The 19214-nt window shown below is 43.0% G+C and overlaps 1 protein-coding gene across 2 annotated transcripts in view; it reads right to left on the reverse strand.

The window, feature by feature from the left end:
• Positions 1–12851, reverse strand: part of LRP3 (LDL receptor related protein 3) — a 28109-nt gene extending 15258 nt beyond the window's left edge. The window contains exons 1-3 of one of the 2 annotated variants that reach the window (XM_050903923.1): positions 12662–12851; positions 7428–7475; positions 1529–1667 (exon numbers count right to left, since the gene is read on the reverse strand). In XM_050903923.1, coding sequence (XP_050759880.1) covers positions 1529–1667; positions 7428–7475; positions 12662–12728 — 254 coding nt within the window. In that variant the 5' untranslated portion in view covers positions 12729–12851. Of the gene's footprint in view, positions 1–1528; positions 1668–1968; positions 2070–7427; positions 7476–12661 lie in introns of those variants that run through there. The other variant, XM_050903924.1, reaches the window with a different exon arrangement.
• Between the last annotated feature and the right edge of the window lie 6363 nt (positions 12852–19214).

The raw sequence follows: 19214 nt of genomic DNA on the forward strand, positions 1-19214 counted from the left end.
CCTTGGCATTACAAGGGCTACAACCTTCTGAAGAAATCCTCCGATGCTGTAACGTTTTGCATTTCATACACTGGAGTGAGTCATTCCAAGTACATTTATAGTCAGAAACGTAACACCACAACGCTACTCCCTAGGATGTAAACACATAGCTCCCATTGTTTGCATGTGCATAGGAGGGCAGGATATGGCAGTGATAGAAAACAAACCCATTGAGAAGAAATCTTTCAAATCATATTGCTATGTACACATCTAAACTGTATATATACATTATTGCCAGTTTCCTCATCTTACTTTCCTTTATTTCTTTAGCCTCTCTTACACTTGTACTTGCAGAAGAGAATCCTAATTCTAACTGGGAGCTCCGAGACGTTTTCACAGCATAAACTACAGTACTATTCTCCAGAGCCAAGTCCTGTGTCTTATTTGTATGCTTCCTCAAAGTTTCCAACAATCTCTGCTTTGAAACAAATTCCCCAAGTCCAATACAATTTAATGGGGTTTAAAAGCGTGTTTCTATTTATGGACCTCAAATGCTGGCAGGTAGCTACTTCCTTACTTTTGATGAGTAGTTCCTATTTTGAAGTGTGGATGGTAGAGCCCTCCTATTATTCCATCTGTGGCAGATTTGTTTTTAATTGCTAAGCATCTGCAGTTGAAAAGGTTTGCAGTCCTTTTAAGCAGCTGAGCAAAGAATGGGCAGATGGTGTCAAATACAACAGTACTAAAAACCAAACAAAACCCCCTTTCCTAGGTTTGCTTTTTTTTCTTTTTCTAAATAAGAAATTATTGGTTTGAGAAGGATACTACTATTAGCCCAGAGAAATTAGGCACAATCACAGTATGCTGATATTATAGCCTAAACATTCTTAACAAACTATTTGTAATATATTCTAGTCTTTTCTGAATAGTATTTTTATAGAATAAGCGGAAATTGTGCCACAAATGCTAACTATTAGTTAATTCTGTTGGAAATAAATATTAAGCAGAAAAGCATCTGTCTTTTGGTTAACAAGTAACAATAAGCAATGATTATCTTCAACTGTCAATTAAACATAGCACCATTTCAAGACATTACAGAAAAAGCCATTTTTGCTCTAAGAATTTTACGTACCCCACTGAGGCTGTTCCAGGTTTTATAGCCTTCACCTATTTGTATTTATAAGCAATGAAGAGAAGGGGGACTATTTAATGTGAGTAAATATATCACTGTTTCCCACCTCCTCATCTACCAGAGGTGGATGAAATCTCACACAGGTATTGTGAAGATAAATATATTAAAAGACTACAAGTGACTTGCATATGTAATAATGGATGTCAGAAGTAGCCTACAGAAGCAAGACACAGGGGAACATTTCTAAAATGAGAGGTGCCCAACCTGCAATCACACTCCAGTGTAATCAACTTCAGCTTCCTTTGACCATTCAGTAACTCTGACAGACAGCCTCTAACTGGTATATCAGATAAGAACTCGCATTTTGTTTCATTTCAGCAAAGCAATCCTTTATCTCCACAGAATATCAAACCATACCTAATTGTTATCATGTCTCCATGATCTCCTTGAATGTACCAGCTGCAGTTTACAGCTGGAGGATAGTTCAATGGCCAAGAAGGACTACAGATGACTCCCCGTCTCTCTGTGTGCTGTTCCAGTTTTCCACTGCAAGCAGCTGTTAATAAGGGGGAAAAAAATATTATTGTTAATACTTTCCCTAATCAACAATTCACATTAGCTACAAGAGCTTTCATCAATTTCTGGCGATTGCAGACAAATGAGTCAACAGTTTTATCCTCTTACTGCTTTCTTCCCTGCCTCGGTTTTTAATTAAAACACCTACTCCAAGTGTAGGTAAGCATAACCTGCATTTCAATGCAGGATCAGTCAATAACCTTGTATGAATCTACCAAAGGCTACAATCAATATTACTGCATGGATCTGCCAAGAGGATGTAATACAGAAGTCCTTCTTACCAGTTTCGCAAAGCCTGGGTACGTCACCCAGCAACTGAAGAAGATCCATATTCAGTGTGAAGTATCTAGGAGCTCCATTTGTTGTAACATGTTCCTGGACATGTTGTTTATTCTCCTAACCATACAACAGACCTGAAGAGTTTGTAATGGTTAAAAAAAATCCCCAACAAAAAAGAAAAAAGTAAACTGGACTCCAATGTCAAATGTTTTCATTGAACATTAGTAAGTACTCTAAATTCCTTCTGAACTCCCACAGATAGGAGAAATTTTCCAGACAGGGAAAGGAGCAAACAGGGCTAAATAAAGCACAGTATTTTGAAAGCACTTTCAGATCTTCCTATGGCAAACAGCAGGCCAATTAAGGCTACATCAAATACTTATAATTTGTAATTAAGCAATTCAAAAATGAAAGTGAAATGTTCCAAGGACAAGTGGGAAAGCTGTTCTGATGGGAAAATGTACTCTCAGCAGACTACAAGAGGGGAAATTCTGTGTAATGCAATAGCTATTCTGAACATTCTCCAAAAATATTTTTTAAACTATTTTTAAAACAAGTGACTATCTAGAGCATGACTTGTGGATTGCAGCGGAATATTCCAATTTTTGACAGAAGCTTACTTTCTCATAGCTTAAAAAGGTGGCAAGGAAAAAAAAGGTCACCTATACCTCAAGCTTCCTCATACGCATATACGTCCAAATACACTGCGTTATAAGTCACAGATTTACAGTATTGCTTGAAATTCAGCCACATAAATGCATCATTTTCAGTTCACAGTCGGGATCAGATTTAGCTGCACGGGAGGGACGGGGTGAAGACGTGCTGGCAAAGCTGCCCGGCTGCAATCAAGTCAGGTGGCAGGGCTGCCTGCAGAGCTCCTGGCTGGGGCTGGGGCCAGGCTGCAGTATCCCCCCACCAGTAAATCTGTGCCTGGCACTATTTCGTTTGTTCACAGTAAGCACTTTTGAAGTGAGAACCACAGGAATATAAAAAGCATGAGGTGAGTAACTTACCTGAGGCAAAACATATAAAAAGCCATTATTTTTACTCTCCAAGCAGGGCATTCCACTGAAACATATGCATATACTTCCTACTAGTTTCAAAGGCCACAAAAGCATACAGAATACATAAATACATGAAAATATCTATTTTCCATACAAATATTTTGCAGTAAAGCAGTTACGAAAAACAAGAACATTTTTGTTACCACGTTTCTAAAAACCAGGGAGGCTCCACACTAGATGCTGGCAAAATACTGAGATGCAGATGCAATTACAGAATTATAAAAGCAAATGTAAGATCCACAGGACTTTTCAACTCTAGTTCTCAGCTTGTTTAAGTCTTTAAATGTGCTCCTCCACACACTTGTCACTGCATCAATGTATCGTAACAGCATAAGAGTACCTAGAGCTAGCAACCACATAAAAGGAGCTGGAAAGACTGCATTTCGTAACTGCCAGATTACTAAAACTTCTCAATAGGAAGGAAACAGAATGCACAAAGCAGAAAGAGCAAATACACCAGACAGCACTATCCAGAGGCTTCCAGCAACAGCTCTGCAATTATTTCTGTTCCCCTTGTACCAAATACTGTTCTGGATTAATATCCCTTATTCATAGTATATGCATTAGAACAGAGAACAGAATCATAATTACACAAAGCTTATTTTAGTTTCCATTCTGAGGAACTCCCATTGACACACTGGTGACTCCACATGAGGACTTCCACTCGTGCATTCATCAGTGCAGTTAAGCAGAACTTTTATTCTCCCAAATATTTGTTTCTCAGTTTTAGGAAGTATTTACAAAGATCCTGACCAACAGTTATTTGAAGTATGCCAGCTTTTTTGAAGTAACATCACTAGCATTTTTTCTTTTGCAATAATGTATAGTTTCCTAATTTGTAAGCAGTGGATCTGATGTAACATAATAGTTCAGGTCCTCAGTGAGAAACGTTCTTCCTTATTAACACTGCACATCTGCTACGAACGTGGGACATGGGAAGAAGAACAGACAAAAGAAAAAGATTTTCCATTTTAACAGAACTGTAGCTGTGAAAATCTAAGGACATAAGCAAGGTAAGGGCTGCACTGACCCTATATGCCATTTTGGGCAGTTCATCTGGCAGTGGTCATTGTTGCTCAATACCTTCCCATGGCATTACCCCCCTGACACACAGCAAGCATTTCAGACTTGCCCTACTCAAAATTAAAAAGACAACTGCTTTGCTCTTACAAAGGCTCCCGATTTGAATGGGCCACTAATCTGAATTCATACTGCCAAAACATAATTATACTATTTTAAGGATATGTCCACAGTCCGCTAAACCTATTGGAGCAAACTGGGGACGCACACCCATCCACCCCCCAAAACTACTATGGTATTTACCCAAACCTCACTTAATCGCCTTATGCTTCTGATGCCTTCAGTTCCCGTCAATGCTTGTTACTATGGTATTGGCAATATATCAATAGATCTCCTTCCTAACCAGTCGTCTGCCTCTTTACTCCTTGTGCAGATCGCTGTGGGGCAGACAAGGTGAAGTATCTGAGCGCCGTTTTCAGCAGCTGTTCTTTCACCTACATAAATTTTGAAAGAAAAATCTGTACTAAACAAAGCCTTCAGTGCTGGCAACAAAACAGAAAAACCACACAAGGGCACGATTTCATACTGTTGGGGTTTCAGTGTCAATAAAGGGGCCCCACTTCCCTCCTCAGCTCCTGGCCATGAAGTTCGCAGAATCACATACATGCATAACTATTGTGTCATTAAGTTGGGCTTCGGCATGACAGTGTGATTCCTTAAGGAAAATAAACAAAAGCCTTTTCAAATTGCCAAAACATCTGAAGGAAAGGGAAGTCTCTAAATAGAAAGGTACAGTCCTGGATTCTGAAGGCCTTATCATCAGCAACAACACACAAGAAAAAATGTTGTCACTGCTCTTGAACAATTGTTCTATAACTCTTTTTCTGCAGCCTTTCTGCACAAACCCAGAAGAAAAGCAAAAACCCAATTTACTAAAAGCCCCAAATGGCTTACATTTTCCACATTTAGGATTATTGAAGAAATATAAGAGAATACCAATCCCTGGACTGGCAAACCAACGCACCAAAAATCTTACTGAGATGGTGCTTTTAAAAAAAGATAAATTCTGAAGACAGGCAATAATGAAGCTTTCATAGGTTAAAAAAAAAAAAAACACCCAAACTTTAAACAAATGCCAGAAGAGGTGCGAGTTCAGAGAGTTTCTATCAAGCAGGCATAAATCTTAATGAGGCTCTTTCTGTAATAATCAAATGGATTTCTTCTACTGTAAACAGCAGTAGATTCCCCCTACCAGTTAAATATGCCACAAATACTTGCAAGAAAGTTTCCAAAACTTTACATGAATAATATTACTCATATTTTTGCAAAAGTGACTATAACAGAACAGACGTTGAGCTCCACCAGAGGACAGCACTGGGGGCACTAAGCTGTGCAGGAATAAATTTTCAGACGATCCCAGCAGAAAATAAATCCTGCAGTTTTACACTCTTCAGCAATGCCCCAGAGTCTGCCCCAGTCCCAAGGGACACACCCCAACCATCTGCTCCGGGATAAAGGATGGTTTGCACCCGCCACGAGGAACCTTCTCTCAAAAACGAACGCTTGGCAATATATACTTCCTCAGTAGCTATCTCAGGGTCAGCAGGAAACTCTCCCCGAGTTCTGCAAATGCTCCCTCAAGGAGGGCTTGCATACATTGCTTAATGCAGATCCTTTATGCCTGTGGAGAGAAAAGGACTTAAGACTCTCCTTCATTTTATCCAGTCTCCTGCAGGCTGCTTCTGCTCCCGATATCGGAACCAGCAAACGCACAGCCCAAGGATTCAACTCGCTGATCTGAGAAAATCTGAGCTTGCGCTCCACTGGATCAACAGGCTGAACTGGCTCACTGCGAGCCTGGGGAAAGGGGGCTCAGGGGGAGGACCGTTCCCTGTCAGCAGCAGCAGCTTTTCTGGCTTAAAGTCGTTGTACAAATACAGCCGAGACGGTGGCTCGACCTGTGTTCTCCAGAACTCATTATTTCTGCTATTACTAGCTTTCTGAAAAGAAACCACACCGTATCTTATTGTAGAGATCCACGCTGTAATAAGCTGCTTTGTCAGGACGTGTTTAGGACAGCAAGCATTCCTCCCAACTTTTACCAGGGCTCCTAAGGAACATCTCCTGCGAGACAATTCCTGGCAGGGTCATCTGCCTTACGACTGCACTATCCTAACTTGTTATCCTCCAACGCACAGGTAAGAGAAGCTACACATGGATCACTCTATTGCAATGACCTGTTATGATCATTTTTCTCCCCCGCTCCAGTTACACTGTCAGGAGACAAAGTAACTCAAAACTATATCAAGACAAGAAAACATGAAGGCTACAGTACTCTGAGGTTTTCAGCATACTTGAAAGAATAAAAGCCAAATGTTACAACTCTCTGCTTCTAGCAAAAGAACAGCATACCATACATACTTCAGGCCGAGGCAGTGTCTCCAGTCTAGGTCAGCCACTGTATAATTACTCAAGTTACACTTTGTAAACTCATATACCATACAGGCAACAGATGGCAATCTCCATCAAAAGCCAAAGAACCATCCAGGCAGAACAGACTAGGACTTAGATGACATTCTGGATTTTTTTTTCCAATTAAAGAATGGAAATACTGTGTTGCAAAACAACACATCCTATACGGTTCATCCACACTTCCCCTAAGCTAAAATTAAGGAAGTTACCTAATCATAAAATTACTACCTTTTCCTGATTTAAACCTTCTCTCAAACCCCCATGTTGACTTGAATGCTCAACTCCCACACTAATCAACCCACTGCCTTACAATTATTTTCGTGTTTTCCCATTTCCTTTCCTCTGTTTCCCTTATTTGGTTTTTCTGTTTTAATTTAAGTTGCAACCTCTTTGGGCATAAAGTATGCGTACCAACGTGACTGTGGATTGACGGGCACAAGAGGGCCCTTATCACTCAGAGGACCCTGACTGCAATGTTCCCGTAACGTCAGTAAGTCACAGTATTGCTACAGAGAAGAAAATTACACTAAGTGCTGCGATTCTGGTTGAATTTCCACTTTGACATTCATGAGACATTTTTAACATTCTTGTTTTAGCTCCCCTGGGAATGGGTCACTGTCCCTGGCTTGATATTCCCAGGCACATTTCCTAAACATAGAGTTTTCCCCTGAACATATCAGCACGTACTATGACCTTAGCCTCAAGCTTATGATTTTTTCCTAGCGCAGTGACATTGATGGAGTCTGTAACCCCAGAAACACTTAGAAGTCCTAAATTTCCTAAAACGTCATTGTTACTCTCTCTCAAACAAAGGTCATACTGTTTTGTTAAAAGATCTCTTCATGGCGAAGAAACAGTAACAACTCAAAAGAACAGGAAATACAAATAAGAAAAGTACGTCTTACCTAATGAGGTAACAGCACTTTCTATTTTCCCAGTCAGGAAGAGATTCACTGTGTAAAGACAGAAAAACAATGTTGATACAGGTTCCAGTGGCACAGGGTGGCAGTCAGGAGTTAACCATTTCTAGGTGGTTGCTGGGGTGTTAATATAAACACATTACAGTCTTCCAACAAGAACTTTGCTTATCTACACAGGCAAGTCATGTAAGCAACTATTACCCTTCACTGTAGCTATAAAAAAAGTCAACACACAATGTTAGTTTAGTATCTGTCAAATATACTACCAAAAGAAACAACTGCCAATCTATTCTAAGTTGTTTTCTGCAGGATTTTTTTTAATTGGGGAAGACAGAAGAACAATTACACTAAAACATTCATCATCACAGCTAGGCACTTTACCTGCTTAAATGCTGGAAAACAACTAATGAGATTATTATCTTTAAATATGCCTCCTCTGAATAAAGCAAAGTTTGTTCCTCTCAGGTAAATGTCACCTTGACAATAAACTGCTAAAGCTAATGTGATTACCTTGACTAATCAAAGGCAATGAAGTTTTCAAAAAGGTCCACTGGTAAAATCAAAACAGGATGAGGCGGTGCTTGCAACACGCATCTGACTTACAAATTAGTCTCCAAATACTCTCCACTTTCTCAGAAGTCTCCTCTCACAGTATATACCATTAAAGCGATCTGGTAAGAGTAGTTATTGCCAAAAAAATTTCTCCTGTGTCATTGCTGCTCCAGAGGTCAGCATTAACATGTAGTTCCATATTAGTTTCCCCATACATTCTTCAAGGCACTTCTCTAACAGTTACAGCGTATTTCACTAACTGCTCTCATTTTAGCAGTATTCTATAATCTACAAAGACAGCCTACTAATACAATGACAAATGTTTAAAAGAATTAGAAAGGTTTAGAAGGTTACCAAAACTTAATTTACAACATCCCAGCCCAAGCACTCACTTTGGCTTTATTTTCCACGTGTTAAGTCCTAAATCTTTTTCTAGTCGATCTCTTGGCAAGCATTTAGTAAAAAACATCATTAAAAAATGAACAATAGGAGAAGAGAGGAAGAGAAACTGTCTCTGTTCCCAACAGTCACTTGGGAAGCTGCTGACAATTAACACTATTTATGTCTCAGAGTAGCATGTATGAGCGCGGGCCCCCCATTGTCTTAGACGCTGTCCAAACACATCACAAAACAATGACCCTTGCCCTGGCCACCTTCTGGTATAACTTAAACCAGCATAAGCGGAAAAAAGTACCTAGCACTAAAGGGGTGGAAACAGAAAAGCTACAAACGTTCCCTTAGCGTGCCAGTTTGAGCCCAGTCACAGTTTTCAGTCAGTGGTGGATCTGAACTATAACCAAACTGCAGCAGCCCAGGTGCCTACAGCAGTCCTTTCCTGACTTACGTCTGGATATCCACAATTTGGACTTCTCCTTCCTGAAGCCAGAGCTCCAAGAGCTAAATGCAGACAGCGATTTCGGCAGGCACACAGACTGCCATGGACCTCAGGCTGAGGCCAGGCCCTGCAAACCAGAGAGAACGACCGCTCCTGGCGTCACCCGTTGCAGAGGACTTCAGGGTACGACCACAAGGGCAAGGGCAGCGACTTCTAGTTCCTTCTAAGTGGTTACAGGATTGAGCTTTTAGTAACGCACAAGGGAAGGAGGGCAACTAAATGGCAGTGTACGTATGCTGTGGCTTGAGAAGAAACAGGCCTGAGCTACAGATTTGTGTTAATAAGCATTAACTTGATGTTCAAAGGACCTTAACAGCACTGATTTTATTACATAATTAATGTACAGTAACATTTGTTACATGATAATAACAACGTGCCATGTAATTACTTCCTTTGTTTCATGGCACTAGCTTGCTCCAATAGGTCAGTAAGCACACCCAGGAGCAACACTACCATCCTGCACCAGGAAACAGCTCGGCTCCGTTAACTCTTGCTCTGTGACAGAGCAGCACGTCCATTTGTGACAAACCTTGGATCACAGCAATAACGGCGACACAACATTTTCTCACATGGTATTAAAGCACCGCTATTCCTGTAACCATAGTAATATAGTCATAAAGACTGAGAAGAAATCAACCAGTGATTAAGTCACAAATTTAATTTCATGAAAATTAAAATATTTTGTTCTGCGCCAAAGAAAGTACATGACTATACTCTGCATAACTATTATCACCACAACTGAATGGAGTGTTTGAAGATGCATCGTATGGAAATGTCTGGGTCTGTACTACCATTGTACAATCTTTCTTCACATTTCCTACCCGAATCTTCCCGATGGCCATAAGAGAAGACGAGCTCCCAAGCAGAGGTTCCCTCACATGGCTGATGAGGGCCCCCTATGCCCTTTAAATGGAAATAAGTAGCATGAAGACAAGGGGCACGATAGAGTGGAATTAGCCGAGTCAGAGCCACTTTACTTTCTTCTGAGGACTGTTAAGCAGACAGCCCTAGTTTGCTACCAGAAGGACAGAGTTATAGGCAGCTTTGCATGCCAGACCTTAAGAAAGACAACCCCCAAAAATGCTCTTTTACCTCTGCAAATGCAAAACATCTATTGGCTGCTGTTGCAAGCTCTTTGCTCTCATTTTCAAATTCTTTCACACTAAGAAGTCAGCAGTCAAGAACAGTTCTTTAAAATAAAGTCCAAGTTTCACATCAGGTACTTTCCCAGCGACTGAATAAGCTTACAGTTTCCAGTATCTGTTTTCCTCACTCTCGGTCTCACTCAAGACCATCAAATCAAACCACAAGAGCGCTGTAAACCAGCATTTTCTGAAGCACTCAGCTCTCAAAAGTGTCAGAGGCCCAAAAGAAAGAACAGCCATTCCCTGCTGGTTTTCTTGTCTCTTATCAAAACAAAATCTTGTCAAAATAAAAATAGGTGAGAGACTAGGGGTATATCAGAAAGTTTTCCAGACAATCCTTTTCTTAACTGTTGGGCAGAGTTATGGGAAAGCCAGAAAAAACAGAAGCGGTTCAGTTGGCTTGAACTCCATATAGGAAACTTACTATGCCATTCATTTGGATTGCTAAGTAATTCTCAGGGTGAAGTTTTCAGCTGGGAAAGCAGCTATTTGGATCAAAAGGGAAATTTACATCTTGGCACCTCCGAACCAAATGACAGCTACCAGGCTTTTCCCACAGCCAGAAGGACAGACATCAGCCTCGCTGTTTTGAGTACTTCCTATTTGATAACTTTCTATGTCCTCCAGAATTTCTCAAGAATGAGAAACAAAATGGCCTCATGAAAGAACAGTTGCAACAAACCCAGTTCCAGTCTTTGGAGCAGCAGTTTACAGACGAGGTCACATACAGCAATGGTCAGTGGCAGTGCATTGATACAGACACCAAACACCACATACAGCCTACAGGAAAACAAAAAGTAAAAGAAAAGAATAGCAAGAAGCAAGAACCAAAAATAATGATGAAAGGAAAGGACAGACAAGCAGGAAGTAAAACACAAAAATAGTTAAAGCAGCAGCATTATATTCTTATGAGTTCACTGAAGCAGAATACCTTACAAGCTTCCCACCTCTCATGTTTCTCAACTTCCACTACTGTCAGTTGTGCAAGGAATAGGAATAATACATTCCAGCTGAAAAGAAGAGCCAGACAGTGAAATTCTAGAAGTCATAGAAAGCAGAAATCTACTAAACTTTCAACCTGGCATTACCCACAGCTAAATACAAGAAGTGTTCTCACTTAAACTCTGGAGTTTACATAATCTTTTGTTATCTTATTAGTAATTTTAATAATAACCGTACTATTTCTGTTAAATAACAAAAGCTTTAACAAAGGTCTGACCCAGCCACAAAAAATCCCCCAAGAAATTCAAAGATATGGCAGAAACTTGTATCTTTCTCTAACTTTAAATGAACAACGCAGCAGACATTATCCTCATGCTGTGCACATCTCTGACATCCCTGTAAGTCTCTGCAAAAAAAAAAGCTGTACTAGCTAGAACGGATGTTCAAACTGTTTTGTAGTTTAGATAGCTTTTTACATCGCACTTCCGTTAATTAAAATAGATACATTTGAAGTAACCAGAGCAGCTTGTAAACTTCAACTTCCTACATTTTTCTAGGCAAGCACTGATGTTAAAAAAATGCTTTTACAAAAATAGAATGAACAGTCTGGCCACAGATACCCGTTTCTGATCATTTATGTAACGAATAGTAACTGTCATTTGGGATTATTAAAAATGAACTCTAATCCACTTTATTAGCAAATAGCCGTGGTTTTAGCACGTTATAGTTCAAGGAGCTGTAACAGTTTACCAAATAACCATCAGGACAGTTCAGAGCAGCCCCAGCCCCAGCAAGCTGCACACAGTGCTTCTGACAATGCTGCTCCACCAGAATCTTTTAGCAGCACACAGGAATCGAGCAGTCAGCTTTAATAACTCCCAATTTCTACGTGCCCCTGTTAAGTACGTGGGGCCTTTTGCTCGCTCGTTTTACTCGCAGGCATCAACGCTTCTCCCTGACAAAAAACACCTTCCCTGACAGAAAGGGCTGACAGACTGGAAACCAGTAATACGCTTCATCACGTTGCCATAACTTAACACCTGCTGCGAAGCAGAGCGGAAAGCAATTGCTTCAAGCAGAAGGGAGGGAGGAGAGCAGAATATGGCAGAAAACAGGGGGGAAAAAACGTTTTTCCACCCTGCCACTCAGAGAAGTGACAGGCAGGCGAGAAACGGGACCGAGCGCCGGGCAGGCAAGGCGGCACCGCGGGCAGTTTCGTAACCGCCCCGGGAGCCGCTGCCCTCACAAGAGTTAAAAGTCTGGAGAAGGCACCGATGATGTCTAAACTTTTTTTTTTTTTCCCCCTAAGTGCTATACGAGGTTACCGTAGCGGTTTCAAAGCCAAGGGCAAAACGCTGGTGTCCGCAGGGACCGGGCAGAACTCCGCTCGGCCTCCCCGCCGCCGGGGAGCGGCCGGGCACGGCGACCCGGGCGGGCGCCCTGAGGGACCCGCGGCCGCGCCGCCCCCCGCCCCGTTAGAACGCCGGGGGCGGCGGCGGCGGCGGGGGGGGATCCGCCGACCCGGTTTGGCGTGTCGTCGTCCCGTCCCTCTCCCCTCCCCCCCCGGTAACTTCCCGTAGCGGACGAGGGGGCCCGGCAGCCCCGCCGCAGGTGCCCGCACGCCACCCCCCCCGCCATGCCCGGACATGCCCCGCCGCGCGGGGAGCGGTCGGGCCGGCACTCACCCAGGCAGATGGCGGTGAGCGGCACCAGCGCGCCCTGCCGGAGCTCCGCGGCCGCTGCCTTCTCCATGGCGGGTCGCCGCCGCCTGCCCTTCAGCGCGGGGGGAACCACGGCAGCTCCGCGCCCGCCTCGCCTCTACGCCGAGCCGCGGGAGCCGGCGGCGCGGCCAGCCCGCGGTACCCCCGCAGGCCGGGGGGCCGGGAGTGGCGCGGCCGCCTGCCGCGACCGCCGCAGCAGCCCCATGGCCGGCCCCGCGCTCCCCGCTCCGGGGCAGGTGGAAGAGGACAGACCGCAGCGCCGCCGCTGCCGCCGCTCCGCCGCCGCCCCACGTGACAGGCCCGCCGTGCAGCTGCGGCGGCCGAGCCGGAGGGCGAGGGGAGCGCCGCCCCGCTCCGCTCCGCGCCCCGCCGCGCACACCTGAGGGGCCGCGGCGAGCCGGCGGGCGGCGCAGGCGGAGCGCGGCCCGGGGCGGAAGGGAAGGCGAGGGCCGAGCCCGCCCGCGCAGCGCCAGGGCGCCGGGCCGCCGGGCTTCCTGTCAGGCACGAGGCGCCCCGCTCCCGCCTCGCCCCGGCGCCCGCGGCCATGGCGCGCCCCGGCAGCCGCGCCGGAGCGGGGGGCGGCAGCGCAGCGCCGCGCAGGGGCTGCCCCTCCGCCGGGCGGGCTGCGGGGAGCCCGCGGCCCCATGGCGGGAGGCCGCGCCCAGCGCCGCCGCGTCCCGCCGGCCCCCCCTGCCGGGGAAAGCGGCTCCGCGGTGCGGGGGCGGGCGGAGCTGCTCCCCGGCCGCCGCAGCCGGGCTGGGGGAGCCGCCTCGGCCCAGCCGAGCCGGTGCGTCCTTTCCTGACAAGAGTTCTCTCTGAAGCTGTGCTGCGGGCCCGTGGGCGGCAGCGGGGGCTCGGGGAAGCGGCCGCTGGAGCTGCCTCCTCCGCGGCTCGCGAAAGGGAACGCGTTGAAGGTTTTAAATCAGATGTCATCGGTAACGTGCACCGGGAGAAGAGCCTCCCCAGAAACTCGGCTGTCCCCGGAGCTCTCCACTCCCTTCAGAGCACGCTGAGGGTCACTCGTCCGAAGGGATGGGACCCAGATCCTTCCAGGCCCTGCGGAGTGTGAAACTGAAGTAATCTGGTCGCACCAACAGGGTTATGTATCCACAACAAGTCAACACAATTTGGATCAATATAAGCGATGTAAAACCATCCTGTTCCACTGAAAACAGACGAAGTCCCACGTGTTTACAATAAGCAGCATGACGACAAAGTTAACTGGGAACTTCACAAGCAGAATAGCAAAACAGCGGAAGATGAAAGATACCCTTGTTCAGGTGACGAACTGCTAAAATGAACCAGCTCTACTTCACGTATTTCCTGAAGTTTTCATTGTTTTCCCTTTTGCAGGTGCTCACATCCTCCCCCAGAAAACCAGTACCAGCTCCTCTGTTGGTGGCACAGCTTCTCTCTTCAAGGAGCAAAGCCCCGATGGCGCTGCCGCACTGCTCTGACATGAGTGCTGCAGCCCGCTGAGCAGCAGTTTAATTCAGCTACAGATACCAACAACAATAGAAAACTCCGTGACGGCATCTTTTCTTAAACTACACAAATGAGGGCTGTGCTACAGGGCACAGTTTAATCCTCCAGGGCAAAGATGAGGTCTTGCTGCATTTCACGATAAACAGAAAATTCTCCCTACACGCTTTAAAAAAACTGCATCTTTGCATGCTGTGGCTGTATCACAAGAGAGATACCAGACGTGCAGTGTGTGGGTATTTGCAACAGAAAGTCTCCAATCACTAAATTAAATATTGATTGGTAAAATCAGCATCACGAAACAATAACATACATACAGTATCGTACCCAGTTTCCCATGAAAGGGATGCAATTCCCAAGTAAAATTCATACGTAAGGGGCTTCCATCCAACATTAAGGTCTAACTGTGCTCATGACACACACACACACGATCTCACAAGCACTGGCTGGCGTGCCCTCCAGGGCAAGTTGCGGTAGGTGCAATTCAGTTATAAAAACAGGGACTCAGTTATTCTGTCATCGATGGGCCCAGGTTCAGCTCTTCACTCTGACTAGACCTGGTGGAGCGATCGTATCGAAAGGGCGATGTTCCTGGGGAAGAATGAGAAAAGCAAGAGACAGCAGTAAGAGGAACTGGGATGCTGAGGTGAAGCTGAGGCGTTTGCTAACAGTGAACATCGCCTTTTAGCGGCACACACACCATGAGCAAGATTCTCACTAAAGAGATGCAACAACATAAATTACAGTTGCTATGCTATATTGAAAGCTTTGTGCTGTTTCAAACTTCTGATTGGCATCTAAGAGTCAGGTTTAGATCAGGTACTGCCCAAAACCAGGTTAAAAATAAGCATGTGCAAGAACGCTAATAAGCTTGTGTCATAACAAAAGTGGATGTGGGGAGGGAAGCGAGTGGCTGTAGGGGGAGCTGGGTTTCGCGAGCCCATGAGAGGTAACTCGCCCAGCTGTGTACATCATCAGGTCACTCATCCCAAAGGGCCATTTGATGCACACCCAGGTACGCACTTGGAGAAGGTATTTCAGATATTTGTTAACTATGTGTGCCCCATCAAGGAAAACAGCTGCACAATTCTAAACATCTGTTTGTATGGTTAAAATATGAGAGAAAAGCATAGTTAATTTGCCTGGGGTGCCGTGCAGTTTAAAAATATTAATTAGAACTATGATCCTCATTTGCCCGTAAGCTCACGAGTATAACTTTAAACACACAGCTTAGTTAAACAAATACTTTCAAACATGTCTACAATAAAACCATTCCACAGAGCTACGCTCATGGCACCATATCTTGTTTAAAATTAATCCACTCAGCAGAAAGTTTCAGAGCCAGATTTGGCCAGGGAAATAGAGAAAAAGACCAAATTATAACATGGGAAAGGAAACACCAGATAAGAAAGAAAAGGCAGAAATAGATGAGAAAATACCAGGCCAGGCTGAAACTATTTTAGGGCAACAGTGATGACAGCTGCTTTCTGGAGCGTCTACGGGAAGCAGTTCACGTTGGATGTAGAAAGCACATTAAAGTCGAAACACAGACTCAGGTTCCCTTTTGCTGATTCTTATTTGATAGTGAAAAACTCTGGCAGAGCGGTGAAACAGAGGGCTAAGGGCTTTAATGCCTGGAAACACCACAGTTCACCAAAGGACATCTCTCAGCACACAGATATTGCTTTAGGCCTTTTTATTTCAACAATATAAAGTATGGCTACAGTAATATCTCAGAGGTTCAGGTGATCCTTATCCTCGCTGAGCTACAGACTTGTGCCTTATCTTAGCAGCCCTTTGATGGAATTATAATAATTGTAATTCACATTTGTCTGTCACTCTGGATCTTAATGGATGCCTAATGGATGACTGGCCTGAGGATCAATAGTATCACGTCTTGCCTACTTGGGATGAGAGAACTGGATGTTAAAATAAATACTTCTACTATGCTAAAGATGCAGAAATAATAAGTGGATCGATACAAACAAAGTTTACCTGTAGGTGAGAAGGCCCTGCACGCAGCACGGAGGGGACCTGGCTGTTCTGCAGATGCAGCCTGCTTTACAAGTACATGTGTCTGTGCGCTTTTTAAGTATCATAATAAATCACACAACATTTTCCACAACTAAATTCTTCCTAATCTAACCAGACAATTCTTAAACCTTTAATGGGCCCATGATTGTAAAATCATTTTGTCTGGGTTTTTGAGCAGTAATCTTCAAATTACAGGTCTGTAACAGCAATAACGGAATGTGTCATAAAAGAGGTTTTCCTCAGTGAGTCTATTATTGTAATAAAATAATGTATCTAGGCACCTCTACGTTCCGCATTAACCCTTTTTATGATGATTATGAGTAAAGTGCATCTCTCATTTCCATTAAATAATATCCTTGCATCTCACTGAAACAGTAGACTATATAGGACAAAGCAAAGTGACAGATGCACATTCTTTTTTAGCAGATTCTATCCATGCCACTAACTTACTGTTAAGATAAAACCCACTCAGTTTAGAATTATTCTTACACTTCGGTGTTCATGTAAGACTAACTTAAAATTCTAAGTCCTGATTTTCAGTCACACACTTTTGTGTGCACAGAAATATATATACAAATTAGAAAATTATGTATGAAATTGCATATATGTGTGCTCCAGCATCTACTGGCATAGGGGGATTCATGATCATATTACAACATCCACAGAAACACGTTGAAAACATAACCAGCAGAACCCATTCCAGGTGCTCTACTTCAGGATGATTTGCAGATAATTTTAAAATCACTTTAAAGGAGTTGCACCAAGCTAAACCATTGTTGCAAGCCAAGTGTCAAGCCTTCATATCCCATTTCAGAACATGTGATATGGAGATGGCTCTAGGAACTTTCATTAGTAGAAGTTATACGTTATATACGCTGGAGCTATAGGCACATTCATTCATTTTAATGCTTTTGACAGATTTGGATCACAAAAAAGTCATGTAACACTACCAAAATAAAGTTCTGATAAAGTTTTACTGAGTGTAATCAAAGGATATTACAAGTTATTTTTTAAAATATACAGTAAAAAGATGAAGACATCATAAAATGGTACAGCAATGTTGACAAAGAGATTATGGATTTCATCAATATTAGTACTAAAAATGTTAAAATAACTTGGAACCTTATCCTGGTCCATGTGAGTAATCTCTGCCTTAGTCTGACTACATATAGTTTTATTACATTTTCCACATCAGTCCCCTCTGTATCTAATTTTTGTAACTCATAAAAGCTTATGCTTCTTTTATAAGCATCTCTTTCTTTGGATTAATTTTGTTGGGATTTCTTTAAACTAAGACTATAATTTTACCTGTTCCACAAGTTCTTTCTACGCATTTATCTCTTTTTCACCATAAATCAGTTTCAATGCCAAAGTAGCACGTACAGAGTTGAGTAGATAAGCAAGCCTGCAATCCCATATATTTTAATCACCACTGTTCTCTTTTGAAACCTGGCATTGAAGAAAAGTTGGTTAGAAAACATTAGGTGAGGTAACATGCATTATTTGTCTCAACTCACATAGTTAACCATTAGCTTTATTTTCACAAGGGTTCATATTGCACCACTGTACAACACTATCTGCCTGGATTTAATAAGGTTTACATTTAGTGACAACTACACTCTCCCCGAAAGGGACAAAAATTCTCAAGGGTACTTTGCTGCACCAACTTTAATGCTATTCCTGTCTTGATCCATTATAGATCATTACTAAACTTCATAGTGAACTATTTACCTTACTTTTCTTTAAGAATTTGTTATTCATGTATTCTATGAAGAGCTGAAAAAAACCCATTGTAATTCACATTCATTTTATGAAATGTGATGGGAATAAATATAAGCAACTTGGTATTACAGGAAAGCAAATCCAAATTGTTTGATGGAGAAATACTATAATAAGATCACCAATGTATAGGCATTTTTCCAAAGAGAGTCCAAAGCTGTGATACTCCTCTGTGACACTCTGAATGTTCAATGAAATCCTGAATTTGTATCAAGCAGACCAGATTATGAGTAGCAATTACATTAGGGTAATTGCTTGAAAAATATAATAAAATCATTCTCTCTTGAAAGGCTTCAGTTGTCTTTGTAACTACTATCAAGGCAGCATTAATTGCATCTTAATTTTTTTTTATACTTGTAACTTAGCTCTCTTAACAAAACTGAAGGTCTACATAACCTGCTCCATTAAGTAAATTAGGTCTCATTTTTATTTAACAGTGTTATTGAGATCAGAGTTTTGAAACATGCAGCATAATTACAGAAGAGGATTAGAATTGTCTTAATTTCTATTCCTTACAGAAATCATTTGAGGAAGTTTATCAGGGTTCCTTATCAAAATCATTAAGCTGCACTTTATCAATAAGCTCCACTGGACAGCAAGTCATTCTGGACACCTGAAAGAGAAAAAGCCAGGCCAAGACCAGCACCGTTTTATTTCTCTCTTCTTTTTGCCTTTAAATATTTTCAGCGTGATTCAGTTTTAAAAGTATAATCTCATGGCACTGTTTTATGCCAGCAATTATGTCAATTGTTTCACGAGGCTCTCGTCTATCACCTGCCAATATGCACACCTCGTTGCCTGCAGCACACTCCCCAGCTCTGGTTCCTGGGATCCTTTGAGCACCTTCCCAGGCGCTACGTTGCACAGAGGTTCTGCAGCTTACACAAGTACAATGAGTTCCTACAAATCTATTTCACTTGTGGCTCCACAGTAAAAGGCTATTTCAACACCACACCACACCTCTTACCTCCCCAGTGACTTTATCATTTAATAATTGTATTTGGATTGATTTAAACTTTGGTGATGCTAGTTTTTATTATCTACGTACTAGAAAAGTACTGCAAGACAATAGTGAGTCCCCTGATCTACTAAGATGCTAAATTGATTTCTCTCTTCTGCCTGTTCCTTCAGATCTATTGATGAGCTGAGTTTCGATGTTTTAATTTAATTTATGATAAATCCTTTTATGCTTTGGTTATGTTAGGGGCCTACTCTCTCTGGT

This window comes from Gymnogyps californianus, chromosome 12 (assembly GCF_018139145.2).
Source record: "Gymnogyps californianus isolate 813 chromosome 12, ASM1813914v2, whole genome shotgun sequence".
In the NCBI taxonomy this organism is placed as follows: domain Eukaryota; kingdom Metazoa; phylum Chordata; class Aves; order Accipitriformes; family Cathartidae; genus Gymnogyps; species Gymnogyps californianus.